Raw genomic sequence first — 19870 nt, forward strand, 5'->3', positions numbered from 1 at the left:
GCAGTGATGATGAAAGCGCATTTCACTGCTTAGATTACAAAACACCACATCAATTATTTCATTCATTCATTATCTTTTTATACTTCTTTAAATAACAAAAGCAAAGGTGTTTGAATCCTTCCTTGCTCCTGCTGTTTATGGGTTCATTTCTACAACTTTGTAATTATGATACAGGGTCCTTTTGACAGTTTTAACTTCTGCATGTCTCGTGTCTCTCTCAGCAAAGCGCCTTTTAAAATGTAGCCTTTCAGCATGATTTGCAGAGGGTGGTCCACTGTAAAATGTCATAACCTTGTTGGCTGAGTTTGATTAACAATCAAAAATGTGACATGAGAGTGTTATATATATACGAGAGAGAGAGAGAGAGAGAGAGAGAGAGAGAGAGAGAGAGAGAAGAAAGAGAGAGAGAGTGTGGGAGAGAGAGGGAGAAAGAGAGAGAAGAAAGAGAGAGAGAGAAAGAGAGAGAAGAAAGAGAGAGAAAGTGGGAGAGAGAGAGAGAGAGAGAGAGAGAGAGAGAGAATTAGTCCAAAACTGAACTGTAAATTTCACAATTTGATGTGTTTTTGCAGGGAGTTACTGTTTGGGTTGTGTGGTGGAAAAAGGTGGGTGGAATAAAGCCCTTCTGTCCAGCAGCGCCCTCTAGCCGCAGTGAGGGAGCGAGAGAGAGAGAGAGAGAGAGAGAGAGAGAGAGAGAGAGAGAGAGAGGATGCGGGCGGCTGTAGCTCGTCGCTGATCGCACAGTGAAACGCAGCCAATCCAACAGTGTCCGGTGACGCGGGCAGGGAGGCTTCAACACGAGCTCCATCCTAATATTTAACACCCACTCCCTCTTTTCCTGTATCTCTAACCCTGAGAGAGCGAGAGTGAGAGAGAGAGAGACCTGGCCTGAAGTGGACACTGACCTGGGGACAGGAGCCGGGTTCGGCGGACACACCGACACCTGTCACGGGGAGGAACGGATTTGTTTTTTGTCGTCGCCTGGTGCCGTCGCCTAATACCCCTCAACTCGACCTGTCTTTCCTCTCTGTGTTAGCATCGCACCGGGACCTGATTCGTCGTGTTTCACCGCGGAGGTGGAGCTCTCCGCGCGGGGACCGGACTGCACTGATGCGGCTTCGTGTCGCCTTCACGCCGGAGCCGAAATGCAGCTGACCGCGTGCGGGTTCTGGGAGAACCGAGCTGGACACAAACGGCAGCGGTGCCCCTAGGAAAGTCGCCTGTTTGTCCGTGACGGCGAGTCGCCTGGCTGGGTCTCCGGGGCCTCGTAATAAACCGTAATACATGTGTTCCTAACAGAAGTTCTACGGTTGAGGTTTGTACGAACACGATGTTGGCGAACGTTGTAACGCCATCCTAATGACAGCGGGACACTCGGACTGTGGACCACACGTCAGGTGGGAAACCTGCGTTCATCTTCACGTTTCTGTGTCAAAGGGCATTTTTTATACAAGTGAACTTTCACACGAGGTCTTTTTTAAAAGCAGAACTGTCGGCGCCGGCGTTTTTGTTTATAAACGAGGGCCCTAGTCCTTTACAGACAAGAGTTGTAAGCTCTATTTGATTCTACAGCCTCAAGACGCTGCTGAGGTAAACAACAACAAACCGCGAGGCAGCTGCCGAGTCGAAAAACTATATTACCAAAAAAAATGATTATCTTTCGTAAGTTCCGTCTGCTCATCCTCATGGTGTTTCTGGTGGCGTGCACCATGCACATTATGATCGACCTGCTGCCTAAACTGGAGAGGAGAGCGGCTACGGGCTCCGGCGGTGGAGACGCGGGTTGTTCCTGTGCCCATAGCCCGAGCGAGGAGCCCCGCGGGCGCTCAAAGCAGCGCTCTAGAACCGCCGGACCTCAAGCAGGGTGGCCGGGCAAACACACACTGAGGATACTGCAAGACTTCAGCAACGAGCCTAGCTCTAACCTCAGCTCGCAGTCTCTGGAGAAGCTAGCAGGCGCCGGTGAGAGGGCGGAGCCGTTGAAGAGAAGCATGGAGCCGGCGGAGGAGAAGCGGAGGAACCTGATAAGGGAGAGTGGAACCCGGGGGAAGGAGACAACCGAGCAGCGCGCCTCCAGGCTGGCGGCTCTGTACGAACACCCGCTCTACAAGAGGGCACTGCCGTCGCTGACGGACGACGACACGCTCTTCAACGTCAACACGGACATACGGTTTTATCCCAAAGCCACGGGAAACCAAGAGTGGTGAGTGAAACTTCTAAACTAACTTATCTGATACTGAACTCCTCACACTGCAGTTACTCCTTCCCGCCTGACGTGCTAACGTTATCAGGTGTGGAGGACTGACCTTAACTCTACGCACAAAGGCGCGAAAACATCAGCGAGTGACCGTTACGTCGACCTTCTTTGCCTGTCCCAGCCCACTACCCCTTCACCCTGAAACATACATTAAACAATAAAATATTACAAAAGTTTTGCTGTGTCTCAATCAGTGTGAATATATTTAACATATCTCTCAAATTCAAGTTTAGTTCTGTTAGCCAAATTCCACACTGAATTTAAATTTACTTTTTGAATCAAAATGTACTTGTCCTCACGCCATTAGCTTGGATGCTAGTTTTACAGTTTATGTGTTTGCTAATTGTTTGTTAATATTTTCAAATGTTAAAACTCTGTAACTCATTGAAACCGTTTGTAGTGCGATGTTTCTAAGATAAGTTAACGTATTTTATGAATGGTTTTGAAATGAAAACTCCTTAAATTCAGGGTTAAAAATAATTTTAAATGTTTCAGAAAGACAAGTGTTAGCATGAATTGCGGTGGAGTTGTGGAATCACTACATTCCTTCTAAAAAATTCACTGCTAATGCTGTGGACTTAAAGTCATTCAGAAACACAAACCCTGACTTAACACTTTAAATAAACACACCTAAATATGAACCTTTCTTATGTCCTTCATGTGCAGTAGTGTCTCTTGTTAGTAACAGGGAACCTATATGGTGAAATTTATGAGGAACTTAATTTTGTTTCTGTCAGTGCTTTTAGATTTTGTTGACATAGTCTGTTAGCCTTGGTTTCCATTCTATCTTTCTTTCTCGGAGTACTTAAGGGGTTTCCAAAATGAGCCTGGCTTATTCTGTCACATAATACTGAAAGAAGCCTTTCTGTAAAGAGTAACCTGACAGTGCTACTGGGATTATATAAAGGATCAAGTGTTAAGTTTTTTTTTAATAGTTTTTTTCTTACACTATTTGGAAGAAATCTAATTTAGAGACTTATATTGTATACCTGACTAAAGCAAATGACAATCACAACTGTTAGCTTTAAGTATGTCTCAATGAGCTGCAATAGACTGTGTCTAACAGCCAGAGCATTTGCCTTATATTGCAAGGACAAAATGCTGAATAGGGAGCAAATGCACCTGCCTAGAGAGCAATGCAATCTACCGAGTCACTGGTTTTCCTATCAAATTACCCACTTCTTCAGCTCCTCCAATAGCATGAAACTACTAGTGGCTTGGAAAATGGTACAGCTTTGCAAACGCATTTAGCACTTGTGTGAGTGAGAGAGAATATAGTGAATGAGAGAATATGTTGATTCTCAGGTGTTCTTTACCTTACCAGCTAATAGTTTTGACTCATGGTGTGCTTTTCAGTATATGCATTTCTTTAGGTGTTTTTTTTTTTAGAATAACAACATAACAACAGTGTATTTGAAGTCTATGGCTTGGGGGTTTACAAGTATCCATGTCATACAAAACGGGAAAGTCTCCAAGATCATAACCCTTCTTGATACCTTCCCCTGTGAGCTGCACTCCATCAGTGCAGCCCTGAATAAGATGTGCCCTCCAGAAATGAAAAGGCATTACATTCAAGTTCTCTCTGTTGAATCAGGGTTTAAGGGAACTACTTATATTGTTTTATTGTAGAACCGTGTCTTGATGGGTCTTTACATAGCTGGTTAGACAGAGGTTTCTAAGTACAACCAAACTGAACATCCTGAGAGAGGAAAGCATCGTTAGTAACAAAAACAAACCGTTCTAAATCTAATCTGTTGAAAATGTTTTAAAACTAAGAAAGAAATTTAGCATTTCATCAAAATATTCTCAACCATCATGAGGTCAACAGGTTCGAGTGCTGTTAGACGCATCTTCATTTTTATCATCTTCATTAATCTAAGGGAAGATGAAATCAAAGTGAAATGTCAGAGTGGCGGTACACAGCAGCAAGAGGCTGAAATAAAAATTAATTGACTAATTACTCTGGAGCGATGACACATAACTAATGGGCCATTACAGGTTGCTGGAAAAGAGTGTTTGGCCTATACAAAGATTTTGTTTATAGGTCGCACTGCAACAATTGTGAAAAGTAAATTAAAGTTCTTAAGATGAAGTCTGGGGCTCACACACTGAGCAGCAGCTCTCCTACTGTTTCCTCATTACCTGTACTTGGATGAAGTAGCTATTACTGTCTACATACTCATCATTTACTGCATGGACCTCTTATGTGCTGTGGAGGTTGAGAGAACAAAGCTGAAGGGCTGGAGGGGGCCTAACAGAATAATTGCTTAGAGCTTGAATGTTAATTACAGTTAATAGTTTCTTAGCCTTATAAATCCTTATAAATTCCCCATAAAACTCTAGTACCAACTATGCTAATAGTTAGAACACAGGAAATACCAAAAGATACCCGAATTCAAGAACAAATTAATATCTGTTGATTAAATATGAGGGCGGCACGGTGGTGCAGCAGGTAAGTGTCGCAGTCACACAGCTCCAGGGACCTGGAGGTTGTGGGTTCGATTCCCGCTTCGGGTGACTGTCTGTGAGGAGTTTGGTGTGTTCTCTCTGTGTCTGCGTGGGTTTCCTCCGGGTGACTGTCTGTGAGGAGTGTGGTGTGTTCTCTCTGTGTCTGTGTGGGTTTCCTTCGGGTGACTGTCTGTGAGGAGTGTGGTGTGTTCTCCCTGTGTCTGCGTGGGTTTCCTCCGGGTGACTGTCTGTGAGGAGTGTGGTGTGTTCTCTCTGTGTCTGTGTGGGTTTCCTCCGGGTGACTGTCTGTGAGGAGTGTGGTGTGTTCTCTCTGTGTGTGCGTGGGTTTCCTCCGGGTGACTGTCTGTGAGGAGTGTGGTGTGTTCTCCCTGTGTCTGCGTGGGTTTCCTCCGGGTGACTGTCTGTGAGGAGTGTGGTGTGTTTTCCCTGTGTGTGCGTGGGTTTCCTCCGGGTGACTGTCCGTGAGGAGTTGGTGTGTTCTCTCTGTGTCTGCGTGGGTTTCCTCCGGGTGACTGTCTGTGAGGAGTGTGGTGTGTTCTCCCTGTGTCTGTGTGGGTTTCCTCCGGGTGACTGTCTGTGAGGAGTGTGGTGTGTTCTCCCTGTGTGTGCGTGGGTTTCCTCTGGGTGCTTCGGTTTCCTCCCACAGTCCAAAAACACACGTTGGTAGGTGGATTGGCGACTCAAAAGTGTCCATAGGTGTGAGTGAATGTGTGTGTCTGTGTTGCCCTGTGAAGGACTGGCGAAGGATTAAATATGCTTGCAGGGGAAAGGTATAGCTATACACTAAATATATTAGAGATCACTAGTTGGGGCAGAAATATAGAAAGCAAAATACAGATGGGAAATTTATTAGGGAGACATTGATAGGAGAAGTAATGTAAGCTAATGCCAGTATCTGATCATTGTCAACACACACTATACTCTTAAACTCGTGCTCAAGTAGTACTTTAAATGGATACGTTATACTTTATTGAAATTAAACCGGGGGGTTGGCACAGTGTACATTTGCTCTTCTCATAATAAATGTAAGGTGCAGGTGGTCATTTTTCAGGTTTCAATTATTCACCATTGAAAATATACTCATGCCACATTTTGTTACCATTGTCATTTCTTAAGATTCTTCTCCCACATGCCTTATATTAGGGTTTAAAACTAATGCCCTGTCGTTTCTAGGCACAACGAGGGAAATGAAGAAGAGGAAGAATACAGCCCGACAGGGGAGGCCACAGCTGAGTCATACCCCAACTGGCTTCGCTTCCACATTGGGATTAACCGCTATGAGCTCTACGCCAGGCACAACCCTGTGATAGAGGCTCTGCTGAAGGACCTGCAGACTCAGAGGATCACCAGCGTAGGTGAGCCTGGGTCAACCCTCGTTACTGTTGTGTAGATTTCCAGGGCCCATCCCTGTGATTTTTAATATTCTAGTATTTCTGGCTCAGGAGAGTAATCCCCTCTTCCAAAAGCAATTATTGCCAAGTGGTTTAGTGCCATTATGGGCATCGCACAAGCCAACTAGGTCACTTGTGCGCCTAGTGTAGGGTTGGGGGAATAGCAATGAATTCTCAAAGCTGAAGGGCTTATGATTGTGTATGTGTATTGGGGGTGGATTTGTAGTAATGTGGAGTTATTAGCCAGGCCAATGGGCCATCTGAAGTCTTTTCTAAATTCATATATTTTGGCTGGATGCAGCAGTCAGCGAGAAGGTATTCTACCAAAGATAGCCGAGCACATGCATGACTACCCTTTTGAGTGACAGTCGGCCCAATTTCTGTCTGTTTTCAGCATTTTCTCATAGCCCTGCTGCAGAGTGGGCAACGATGTGACACTGTTTTTTAGTGCAGAGCACATCGGTTAAGGCCATCAGAGCTCCAATACTTCAATAAAGTACTGCTCCTTATCCAGGGGGTCAATACACAGGTCTTAAAATCATCCACCCACCCCTAATGTTGGCTAGAGTTGGCTATGATTCATTTTGAGTGTTTCCTGTTTGGAAACACTCAATGAAATTTTCTACTACTCCTTTTTCCTATGTTCTTCTGCACACTGCAGCCACAATAACAAAACATTGTTTATTTTCAATGTTGGTTCATCTTTGTTATTCCAGTATTCGTAAAGTTTGGCTAGAATTGGCTAGAAAATGCCATATTTTTAGCCAAATCTATCACACCATATGTCATGAACTGTTGCTGTTTACCCAAATTCTCCTGATTGGGGTATCTTAGCTGAGCTGTGCAGTTTCCTAGCATACTACTTACAGTATTACTACTAATGAGAGAAGTAGTAGACCTAAAGGATTGTTGTAGCACACCTATTTTGTTGGTTCACCTTGTAGATGTAGGAATAAAGAGGTGTCAAGAATTGCCTAAATACTGAGACACTTGGTCAGTTCATGTGTATTAGAGATAAAGATTTTACCCAGTAAGAGATTACACACTAAAAAACTGCAGGTGTGAATACAAGGCCTGACACGTTTGGAAATGATTTAAATCCAATCGCTCTGATTTATGAAGTTAGGAAGTGGTCTGAGTCTCATTGTAGGCAGCTGTTTCTCAAGTTCAAATATCTCCAAGCCACATTCAAGGACTAACACCCCTCCCAGTACTGTGACAGAGCAACTCCTTCTTCTGTTCACCATATGGGGGGAAAAACCCCAACTATGAGGAAATGCCCCAACTTATAAAACATCAGTGCTCCTTCAGTTCAGCTCTCAGAGTTAGGCAATCATTTACCTCCAAAAATGGGTTAAAGTTGGGTTAATCCTTACTTTACTTAGTTATTATTACTGCTTGTTAACAACATCCTGTAACAAGGCTGTAACAAGTGGTCTATGACCAGGGGGTACATTATTGGATACAGTCATCTTCTTGATATTAGTGTAAACATTAGTGTAAACATTAGGGTAAAGCCAGTGTAAGGGAATGAATATCACAGAGTATGTTTTGTTTTTTCCAGGTGTTATTTGAATAGAACTGGAAAAACAAGAAATTTCACGTGTTGTATATGAGATGATTTGCAAATTATGGGATATCAGACTTTAATCGGACTAAATGGAAATTCATTTGACTTCCAAGGGTAATGGTGTTTCATCGCTGTTTGAAAAAATATATTCAGAAGAGCCTTTATATTTGTCTAATTTTGTCCAAAAAATATAAAAACTTCAAAGGTTTTGTAAACAGCCAAAACATTAAGACCCCATTGTTTCTGCACTCATTGTTTATTTGAATAGCTACATTAATTATTCAGTTATTGCAGTTCAATAGTTACAGTTCATCTGTTGCTCTGCATACTTTGTTAGCCCTTTTTACCCAGTTCTTCCATGATGACACCACTTACAAGACCACCACACAGGAATTATTGTTATTTGGCTGGTGGACAGTTCGCAGCTCTCCAGTGTTGCACTGGTACAAATAGAACACACACAGCAGTCTTTTAAAAGACTAGAAAAGGGAAACTCTTTAGGGATTATTCTTTAGTCGCTACACTTTACCGCTATTATTTGACACCTTTGAAGTTACTATAAACATATTTACACTAAAAACAATGTGGCACGTTAATGGACACTTAAATGCATCTTTTAAGGTTCATACTCTAAGCATAATTACCTTTTATATATTCGTGTTCGTTAGTGTTTGAGTCTTCTTTCGTGTGTGTATATTATGGAATGTTGTCAGAGCAGTTTTCTAGGTTTTTTTTTTCCTTTTCTTTTTGTGGTTTAGCTCACCACTTCAAGGAAATGGAGGATATTCCAGAGCAGCTTATAAAGGCAGTTTCTAGTCTTGTCAGACCTGTACTCAGAGAGATACATGCAGCGGCTCTGGACTATCTGGATTCCAAAACGCACCTCATGCTGTGCGAATGAGGGTCTGCTGCTGAAGGATACCGTCACTTACAGCTCTGAACCAAATGGAGAACTGGCTATGCTTTGTGTGAAGCACCAGTTAAGAATAAGCAAAGTGGCAGAAAACGAGGCCATTAAATCTGTGAAAGTATGTTGCCAGGGTTCTCTGGCTCCTTTTGTAATATAATCAGGGAAAGTGTCTGCTTGTGTACTCTAGTTATGGTTCCCATGGTCATGTCCCGAAACTTTCACCTGACCTCGTATTTTCCTAGAACTAGAATTTGTCAGTTGTGTATTTTTATTATTATTATTTATTATTGTCATTACACTACAGATTTGATTTACATTAGTAACACTGAGTAACATTATACACACACGCTCACACCAGTTATGTGTGTGTACATAATAGTCATCTAAAGAATTACACATTTGCACTGTGCTTCTCTGCTAAATAGCCTTGCATTTGTCTGCACCCTGCAGAAATAAAGGTTATTTCTGTGTAACATTAGTCCGATTTTATTAAATTTGTATGTTCATGCATTGGCCAAAATATACACAACAATACTGTCTTTCTTTATATTCACAGCTTCCACACAGATGCATCCTTAGTTATTATATATACTATATACTGTTATCTGAAAATACATTTACATTTTTTCTACATTAACGGTGCCACTAGGGATAGGGACAGCCTTAGTCTCCAGGGAGGCCAGTGTGGATTTATGGTTATTGATAGCACAGGCAGCGAAACACTTATGAGGAGAGGTGCCTACCTGGGTGTTTTGGATACTCATGGGCTGAGCGCATTGAGTAACTTTAGTTGTTAGGGTAGCTGGTTGATAACGGATCATAAACAATGTTGTATTATCTTATTATCATGATTATCGTGATAATCTCACCTGTTTACGTAATGATGTCATGTAGTTACCCATAATATGGCGTACGTTCCTTATATGAGCCACTTAGGCACAGTGAAGTATGGTGGAAAGTGGAAAAATTGATATATTGTGACATTATTTTAGGGCCATATCGCCCACCCCTAGTTATCACAGACATAAACTGCCAACACATTTAATTAGATTGGAATAACTAAACAAATTCAAACTGAAAACTGGCTGCGTGACATGTCACCATCTTAATCATTGAGTAAAATGGCTGCTCATTGGAACCTGAGTAGTGCAATGTTTAAGGTGAAAAAGAGAAACTCTAATCTCTGGATCTCTGACTAAGCATTGTCCCATAAAGTGTCAGTACACTCAAACAATGACAGGAATTACAGGAACTGAGCAGATCAGGCTGATTGGCAGCCTATGGCACTGTTGCTTCTTACTGCCATAATCTCTACTGATGACAAACATAGCCTTTATTACCAGTGCTCTAGCCTAGACATTCTGACAGTCATAAACAGCAGATGGTTGCTTATCTGTGCGTGGAATTAGATTGTTTATTTATGGGCCAAGGCATGACATCTCATTGTCAAAGACTGTGAAGAGGCTGGAAAAACACACGCTGAAAAAAACTTGTCTACCCAGCTTTTTAATAACGCTGATTTAGAGCACTGGTGTATTCACAAATGAGTCAGTGAGGAGAGCATGTGGCATGACTGATGAGAGAGTGTCTCCTGTGTGTGTTTGTTTGTTTGTGTGCACGTATGCATACTCAGCATTTCATAACAAAGTTATGTGTTTCTTGACTGTTCCATTTTACCAGCTTAGAATAGCTTTGAATTACTTGAGAAGTATTTAATTAAAGGTAACATATTAAAAATAATTGTATTTCATAAAAGCATTAATTGTCCTTAATTAATTTTAGAATTAACCACAGTGTTGACTGTTCTTTTATGTGATGAATGACTCAGAGATGCTAAGACACAAATGGGACGGCACAGTGGCGCGGCAGGTTGTGTTGATGTCACACAGCTCCAGGGACTTCCAGAGTTTGTGGGTTCGAGTCTCACTCTGATGACTGTCTGTGAGGAGTTGTGTTCTCCCTGTGTCCAAAAGTGTCAGTAGGTGTGAGTGTATGAGTGAATGTCTGTGTGTGTTGCCCTGTGAAGAACTGGCGCCCCCTTCAGGGTGTGTTCCCGCCTGCGCCCAATGATTGCGCATAGGCTCCGGACTCACCACGACCCTGAACTGATGACTGTCTGTGAGGAGTTGTGTTCTCCCTGTGTCCAAAAGTGTCAGTAGGTGTGAGTGTATGAGTGAATGTCTGTGTGTGTTGCCCTGTGAAGAACTGGTGCCCTCTTCAGGGTGTGTTCCCACCTTGCGCCCAATGATTGCGCATAGGCTCCGGACTCACCACGACCCTGAACTGATGACTGTCTGTGAGGAGTTGTGTTCTCCCTGTGTCCAAAAGTGTCAGTAGGTGTGAGTGTATGAGTGAATGTCTGTGTGTGTTGCCCTGTGAAGAACTGGCGCCCCCTTCAGTGTGTGTTCCCGCCTGCGCCCAATGATTGCGCATAGGCTCCAGACTCACCATGACCCTGAACTGATGACTGTCTGTGAGGAGTTGTGTGTTCTCCCTGTGTCCAAAAGTGTCAGTAGGTGTGAGTGTATGAGTGAATGTCTGTGTGTGTTGCCCTGTGAATAACTGGCGCCCCCTTCAGGGTGTGTTCCCGCTTTGCGCCCAATGATTGCGCATAGGCTCCGGACTCACCATGACCCTGAACTGGATAAGCGGTTACGGATAATGGATGAATTAATATTCTCAATGTCAGTCAAGAAGGCAGAACTCCGACTTAAATAGATAGCGGCAACGATATGTAATAAGTTTAAGATATAAAACCTTAATTTAGTGCCAGTGCCAGTACTCTAGTCATCCAAGTTCAGTTAGTTTGTGAAACATTGAAAATGTCAGGAAAACACTACAGTGTTATAAACTTCTGTTGGGTTACCAAAGGTTAAAAAGGCATAGCTTTTGAATACATATAAAGAAAACAAATACCAAAGTAAGGAACAAATATTTGGCCTCTTCTCTACTGCAGGGTCGAACAGTCCTGAGCACAGATGGTAACCGTTCTGGTGGCTTTTCCACACGGACACAGTTAGGCACGGAATGCTTACAAACCGTGATGAGACAGGTTTCTCAGCACAGTGAGTACTCAGGGCCACAGAACTGTTCTGTGAGAGGGCTTACAAGACGTAGGGCTCCACTGATTGGTTTTTTAAGTTTTCAGCAATGCAGCATTCTTAAAGTCAATAGTACCATCTCTCCCTATATTCAAAAAAGTGTTTATTATATAACGTGTTAGTACCTATAACATAACTTGATCACACAAGTCCTCCTGTTGGACACATGTCCTGCGAGAGTCTGCAAGTTAGCGCCTTCATTCGTGGTATTAACTGAATGTAACAGTAGTCTGTGCTTAATTGCACATACACACAAACAAAAGGAAGTATGTAAACAATCCAAATAACTTCATTCATTTAACATTCTTACTGCTGCAGAATTATTACGAGGTACTGTGCAGTTTCTGTTTCTGGTTTCGCAAAGGAAAAAGAAACCATAACCGTGCCAATAGTCCACAATGGCATGGTACAGTACCTTTGACCTTCGAGTATTTGTCTAGATTAGTGAGCTATGGTCTTGTCGCTGTAACAATGCATCATTAACAGTGTTTCCATGTTTCCACAGGTATGAAGTCTGGTGGAACCCAACTGAAGCTCATCATGACGTTCCAGAACTACGGACAAGCGCTGTTCAAGCCCATGAAGTAAGTGGAATCCCAGAGTTATCATCCATAACACACACAGATTAAGAGGAATCTCAGGTTTGCCCCACTAGGCAGGACACAAAAAAAACACTCCGTAATCCTGCTTTATATGCACACCAGAGCACAGCACCCTAAAAAAACCCAAAGCCTGATCCTGAGTATATCTTAAACTCTAAGCTTCAGTCCTGAAAGAAATATGCACCTAACATGAATACGGCACTTCTTTTCCAAAGCTTCATCGACAAACACATTGGGTTTAAGCCTCACAAAGAACAGACAGTTCTGTCTCAGATCCTTTTATTTTTTTTTATTTTTTCTTTTTGGCTTAAGGCACTCAAAAACATCTCCTCTCTTCTGGAATAAGCAGCCGTTTCCGTGTTGGAGCGGGGCTCAAGGTGTTTAGATGTGCCGGAGCATCCGTATGATCTTTCCTGGTGGGTAATGATCAGTCTGTTTTTAATTAACATCGCCGGGCCTACATGTTAATTAAAACGAGAGAGGAGCCGCCAGGAGCTCTTGGGGATGATGCCAGCGGAAGCGGCGCATAAAATCCTGGCTGTATGAGTCAGTCCGCACCACTCCCACAGCTCAGACCAAGCTGCCACCTCGCTCGCTCCGTGATCAAATAATTGAGCTGAGACGCTTGATTTCCTTTGCCCCAAGAGTGTCGAGCACCCTATTTTTTTGTTTGACTGCACCTCATCACAGTCACTGGACCATCAAAGCTGCTCTTTTCTGACACTCTGTGGGACAGAGGAGCTGAAAAAAGTTGCTGTTTTGTTATCCCAGTTGCTTTAACACATTCAAATCAAATGGATTCTAGCATTCAACGTTAGCAACTGCTGGCGATAATCGAACAAATCTCAAAGCAAGCAGATCTCACAAAGATCTGATTTGAATGCAAATTCTTAGGTGCAGAATTGAAACATTGCTTTTGTATGAAATGTCAGTTTCACCTTTCGGATCATTTCAAAGCTAATAAAAAGTGGGTAGATAATCTCAGGCAATGGCACAGTTGAGAAATGAAAGAAGGAAACGTCATATTCAGTTGCATTTCAAATACTTGCTTGTGTACACAAACTAATCTGTATCGTTGTGTTGACTCTGATATTGTCATCCCTAATATTCTCAACCTCCAGGAATAGTAATTCCTCCATAGTTTCCATTACAACCATCACACAAACCTTAAATCACATGATGGAGCTGCCTATCTTAGTCTGCTGAATTACTGATACTGCCAGTTTCAGTGCTGTGTTTTGATTGGAAACTATCAGTAGCTAAATTGTATTTTAGAGAAACAGTAGTGTGCCTTGTCATTTTGAATCTGTATTTTCACATTGAGCTAGAACTATGGAATGTTTAAGGGGGCTTGCAAAAATGCATATATATTTGGGTCATTAATAATACTTCACATTAAAACATTATTATTAATGATCGCGTAATGACACAAGTGGAGGAGTTCTGTTGGGAAATTTCAGTTGTGTTCATTTGGTTCCTACTTATTAAATAAGATTTTACTTAATAGAATTGAGCGGCGGTGGCGCAGTCACACAGCTCCAGGGACCTGGAGATTGTGGGTTCGATTCCCGCTCCAGGTGACTGTCTGTGAGGAGTGTGGTGTGTTCTCTCTGTGTCTGCGTGGGTTTCCTCCGTGTGACTGTTTGTGAGGAGTGTGGTGTGTTCTCTCTGTGTCTGCGTGGGTTTCCTCCGGGTGCTCCGGTTTCCTCCCACAGTCCAAAAACACACGTTGGTAGGTGGATTGGTGACTCCAAAGTGTCTGTACGTGTGAGTGAATGTGTGTTTGTGTCTGTGTTGCCCTGTGAAGGACTGGCGCCCCCTCGAGGGTGTATTCCCCGCCTTGCGCCCAATGATTCCAGGTAGGCTCTGGACCCACCGTGACCCTGAATTGGATAAGCGGTTACAGATAACTGTGAATGAAATGTACATTTGTAATCTCTAACCCACTCTCGTGTAAGAAAAGTGAACATAGGTGGCAGTTCATAATTCCATTTCCAGTAAGTGGTGTTGATTCCATTTGGGAAATATTCATGCTTGTACCTTTAGCCCATGCCTCCAGGCGCTACATTCACATCTCCTCACCTGTAACATCTTAAACAGCACTGCTCTGAGACCTGCCAATTCAGAACACGTTCATAAACTCATATCATCATGCTATTCGTGTTTGACTAAGCCCAATCCTTACACTTAGACTGGAGTGCTAAAGCTAAGGCAGTCACAGCCGACTGTTAAGGAAAGTGTATGAGGCAGATCTTTATCAGGGTTTTCCTCCGAGTTGCCACGCCACTGCCTGACAGGAATAGGATTGTGAGGAATTTGCACATGTTTCCGCTTTCCTTAGTAATCAGGACTAAGACATGTTTGGTATCTGATGGTGGCGTCTTCACATTTTCACTGGAGTTATGACAGTAATGAAGTTAACCCTAATTTTTAAACTGGTTTAGGTATAAACGACCCAAGGTCATGATATGAATAAAGTAAGCATAGCCACACTGAGCTGCTGTGTAATGTCATGTCTATGTCATGGATTTTAAGATGCACTTCTTGTGGACTCAGATATTCAGCTGCAGTTTGCGTGATCTTGGTGGAAAGTGTCATGGCATCATGGCATTCTTTATTAAGTTAAAAAGGCTTATAGTTCGACATGGATATGGACAACAACAGCACCTGAGATAACAGATAACTAGTGCTTTTGTTACTACACGCAAATCCTCAAAGAAGTGTTTATACATGTCATCTAAAGCCTTCCCCGAAACAGAGAGACAGTTATTGCTACAATGAATGGCACAATTCAAAAGGAATGTTAGATGAGCAGATGGCCCATAGTGTGTATCGCAATCTCTGTGTCCAGCATTGTAATCGCGATATGGAATTTTGTTCATGTTACACAGGCCTAAACTACCCCTGTAGGGAACATAGAGGATAAAAGATACCGTGTTCTAGAACCAATGAAGTGCTTAATGTCTGCTGCTTGGCAAGGGAGCGTGAGTCGAGGTGCGGTAGCGGAGCACTGCAGCACTTTAATCAAATATGTGATACTAAATTACACGTCTGAGATTTAAGCTGACTCTTTTTTTCAGGGCTGAGCTTATAATCGAGTCTGAGAATGCAATCACTCACAGGGCAGCGTAAAAAAAATGGGGGAAAAAACAGTGCTCTCGGGTTACTTGTTGCTAATAAACACAAGGAAAGTGTAGACAGGCAGGCACGGCAGCAGCGTGAAAGTTATTTTAGTACTTATGCTTTTCCAGCATTAGCAGAACATCAGCAGGGCACCTCCATTCACGTGAGTAAATTACAATACATTTATCCTAATATTTAGTCAGGTTTTAATGGAAATGTCTGCTCGGTGTATTTAACAAAACCCAGCCATGCGCTCACCTGCAGTATCAGATGTAAGAGTGAGATTTGCCTGCCGGTAATGAATGAAAACAGTAATTAAATATGCTTTCTGACTAAACACAAATACAGCTTTCCTTGAGTTGAGTCATGTTTTGCATCGTTGGAATATTACACCTTCGAGGTGTGAAGTAAACAGCATTTATGGAGTCTGCCAGCCAGCAGAGCCTGCTTTCCTGGGTTTGGCTCAGACAGCAAAAGAAATAATATGTGATCAGATGACAAAAAATAACATCTGCGGACTGACTCAGCTTTCCAGTTATAGCACCATATAGTACCATATTTTTATTAACAGAAAAGAAAGAACTAATATCGGTGTTTAAATATACATTTGTCGTTCTGCTGCATGAACACAGAATCATTTATTTTAACAGATCTACCTTTAACACAACTAGGGTGACCAGACGTCCTCTTTTACCCAGACATGTCCTCTTTTTTATACTTAAAAAATGTCCAGGCGGAATTTCACAAACGTCCGGGATTTTTGTTTTTCTAGAGCTTACATGGAACTTCGAGAAGCGCTTCGTTTACAAACTAGTCCCGCCCTCCCCTACTCCGATTGGTTCGCTTGAGTGAGAAGGGGGCGTGGTGAAGTAGCCTAAAATCTTCTGATTGGACGGTCTGACTGTAGAGCTAACGTTATTGGTCGATAACCTTCTCTGTAAACATTTAATTGGTCAGTCTGCACGTCAGTAGTCGTCCACCCCCCAGGAGACATGTCCTCTTTTTCACCATCTCAGATCTGGTCACGCTAAACACAACCTTATATCACCACAGTCAAAACCAGAACCAGCGATGCGTCGGATTCCATTCAAATGAATGTGATTTCGCTCGTAAAATTTCACTGACTAAAATCTAGGTCAGAAGTTTTCAAGTCTGGATGTTGGATCAGATTCCAGGCTGGTGTTTTGCAATGGGCAGCATTAGCATTGCTAGTTGCAGCTGTAGTGTCATTCTGGTCCGCCATTTTAAAATCCTGGCCTGAAACCTGAATCCAAGGCTTGGATTTGAAGACCAGTGGTCTGGTGTTACCACAGCCTTATTCTTTTACCAGATTACAGGTATTTTCACACAGAGTTAGATTATTATGCACAAAAAAACACACATCAAGTTATGAAAAAAAAACAAAAAACATTTGTATTAACAGTGTCCGTCATACCGAGTCTGAAACTGACGGATTTCGAGGCTTCATCAGATTTTGAAAAATAACCTGTCCTATTTTCTAAGTTGACGGATGTGTTAAAAATCAGATTGACCAATCAGAGCACCGTTGTCATGCTGACAGACCAAACAAATGAGAGGAGTAACACGCAGAAACAAATCCTCAAACGTGTTGTTCTGGAGACTGGGGCGTATTCAGCGTGGCATTTAGTTATGGTGTTCCCATTAAAATGACAAGTTCATCATTGTTCCTACCCAATAAAATCCATTTATTTTTCCTCTTCCAGCGTCTTCCCGTGATTTCGGAGCTCAGAGACAAAAATGTGTCGGACGAAGTGTGAAGGTTCTATTGCGTAAAAAAATCACATCAGTTTATTACGTGCAAAAAAATCGTACTTGGTGTGAAAAGGCCTTAACTTTGACTTGCTGTTTGTAAATGCTGTGACTCTGCTGTTATGCTAGCAAGGTGTGAGTCTGGAAAACTGAAGCAGGAGAATCCTCTGCTATAAACAATCACATCAAACCGCTCCAGAAGGAAGGCTGAGGAAAGATAAAGTTGGAGGCAATCCACACAACTGCCATAAATATCAAACTGCATTGATACACATTGGTGCAGTGAATATTGACCTAGTTCTTGACCTAAATAAATCCACTTTGCTTTCAGTTTTGTATGTTATTAAAAAACTAATTAAAAAAGAAATGCTGTAGAACAACAGTTACTGTTCTTTCATGTTTGGTGACACCTTTTGAAAATATGTTCAAACCAAGGAAGAATGAAAGCACCCTGTCCCAGCAACAGGAATTTCTTCAGTTTCCTTCCGGATCAGTAAAGTGTCATCTGTCTTACTTTAATCTAATTATTATTTTCACATTTTATGGCAACAGTGAGCACTCCAAAATCCTGGAATATCAGGTGGCTTTATGAACTGACCAGAGCTCTTCTACACAGAGCACACACACACACACACACACACACGGAGCAGCAGGCAGTCATCCCAGCACCCAGTAAGCAGTTGGAGGTGAGGGAATTGAGAGAGGAGAAAGCGCCGTTCTTTCATAAGCTCCGCCCCCAATTTTCCTGTTGGTTTTGGGGATGGAACCAGCGACGATCAGGTCCCAATCGCTCTCCTTAACCCAAACAACCTCATTGATCTTTCCTCTCGTGTGGCTAAAATGAAACCACTGGTCTGGTGTTACCACAGCCTTATTATTTTACCAGATTACAGGCATTTTCACACAGAGTCTGATTTTTATGCACGAACAACCACACATCAAGTTATGAAAAAAAAAAAACATTTGTATTAACGGTGTCCTTCACATCGAGTCTGAAACTGACGGATTGCGACGCTTCATCAGATTTTGAAAAAGAACCTGTTCTATTTTCGAAGTTGACGGATGTGTTAAAAATCAGATTGACCAATCAGAGAACCGTTGTCATGGTTACAGACCAAACAAATGAGCAGGATGGCGGTGGCTGAACAGCTCGTCTTGTTCGCAACAGAAAACAAAAGCTTATAACATAACCAACACGGTGAGAACTACAGTCAGAGGTTAAGGGAAATATGATCCCTTTTAATGAGAGGAATAACACGCCGAAATAGAGCCTCAAACTCCCCCAGTGACCTTCGGAAACACCGCTCAGCTCACCGTGTTGTTCTGGAGACTGGGGCGGATTCAGCGTGGCATTTAGTTATGGTGTTCCCATTAAAATGACAAGTTCATCATTGTTCCTACTCAATACATCCATTTATTTTTCCTCTTCCAGCGTCTTCCCGTGATTTCAGAGCTCAGAGACAAAAACGTGTCGGACGAAGTGTGAAGGTTCTATTGTGTTGCGTAAAAAATCACATCGGTTTTTTACGTGCAAAAAAATCGTACTTGGTGTGAAAAGGCCTTAAAGGCTAAGCACCACTTAATGGACCTCCATGAATATTTCACATTATTTTAGTTACTGACAGATATAAGTATGAATTAAAATGAAAATAGCAGCTTAATTTTCTTTAAAACGGACAATTTTATTAAATTGACGTAAAAACCTGAGCTCGCTACGGAAATTCTTGAACGCAGCCATGACGTCACTGGTGGACAACAGCTGAACAACGCCGCGGTAAAACACCGTTATGACTGACTGTTATGACAGTATCTAGCTAAATAACCAACATTATTCATGACAATAGCCTAGCAATAAGCTAAACTCAAATTTAGAGGTACCGTTATTCTAGTAAATGTGATCGAAGTCGAACTCGAATTCATCCGACACTATAAACCTCCGTAATGCAGCTACGTAGCCGAGTATAATCTGAGCCACCGAGTTTAGCGAGTCAAGCTAACGTTAACTAACACCAACTGAAACAGGCGAAGTGAGTGTCCTTACCCTGTTTACCTCCATGTTACAGAGGCTCTTGAACACCTTTCGTTGGTGTCCTTACATGCCCATATTGTTGGAAAAGCGCCAGTGAAATGAGCTACAGATAACGGAGTGAGCGGAGGGTCCTTTCCAAAGTGTCCGTTTAAAGTGGACAAATTTAGTCCATTTTCTGGATATTTTGCGATCTTTGGGCCATTTGTTCACAGATGTCCCACTGTACATTGAATGATTGCAGCCAAAAACAACACACCTTTTTGTCATTTTGCATTAAATTAAGTGCAGCTTCTAGAGTTGTTGTCCACCATCTACCTCACAGGCAAGACGCCTATTAGAGTTTCTGAACACCGTTGGGGGGGGACCAGCGGCCTTTTAAACCTTATTCCTTCAATTAGTAAGAAATAACATGTTTTCTGACTCTCAATAAACACAAGTTAGGAACTCAGATTCCACTGTATTTATTTGTTTGACACTTTCATAGAGCTGCTGCTTAGCCTTTAACTTTGACTTGCTGTTTGTAAATGCTGTGACTCTGCTGTTATGCTAGCAAGGTGTGAGTCTGGAAAACTGAAGCAGGAGAATCCTCTGCTATAAACAATCACATCAAACCGCTCCAGAAGGAAGGCTGAGGAAAGATAAATTTGGAGC

The 19870-nt window shown here is 42.4% G+C and overlaps 1 protein-coding gene across 1 annotated transcript in view; it reads left to right on the forward strand.

The window, feature by feature from the left end:
• The first annotated feature begins 742 nt into the window (after positions 1 to 742).
• The window catches only part of fam20ca (FAM20C golgi associated secretory pathway kinase a), a 76722-nt gene continuing 57594 nt past the window's right edge, over positions 743 to 19870 (forward strand). Inside the window, exons 1-3 of the mRNA XM_066642833.1 lie at positions 743 to 2200; positions 5897 to 6078; positions 12201 to 12279. Of these exons, the coding sequence (XP_066498930.1) occupies positions 1647 to 2200; positions 5897 to 6078; positions 12201 to 12279 (815 nt within the window). The 5' untranslated portion in view covers positions 743 to 1646. The remainder of the gene's footprint in view (positions 2201 to 5896; positions 6079 to 12200; positions 12280 to 19870) is intronic.

Source organism: Hoplias malabaricus, chromosome 13 (genome assembly GCF_029633855.1).
Source record: "Hoplias malabaricus isolate fHopMal1 chromosome 13, fHopMal1.hap1, whole genome shotgun sequence".
NCBI lineage: Eukaryota > Metazoa > Chordata > Actinopteri > Characiformes > Erythrinidae > Hoplias > Hoplias malabaricus.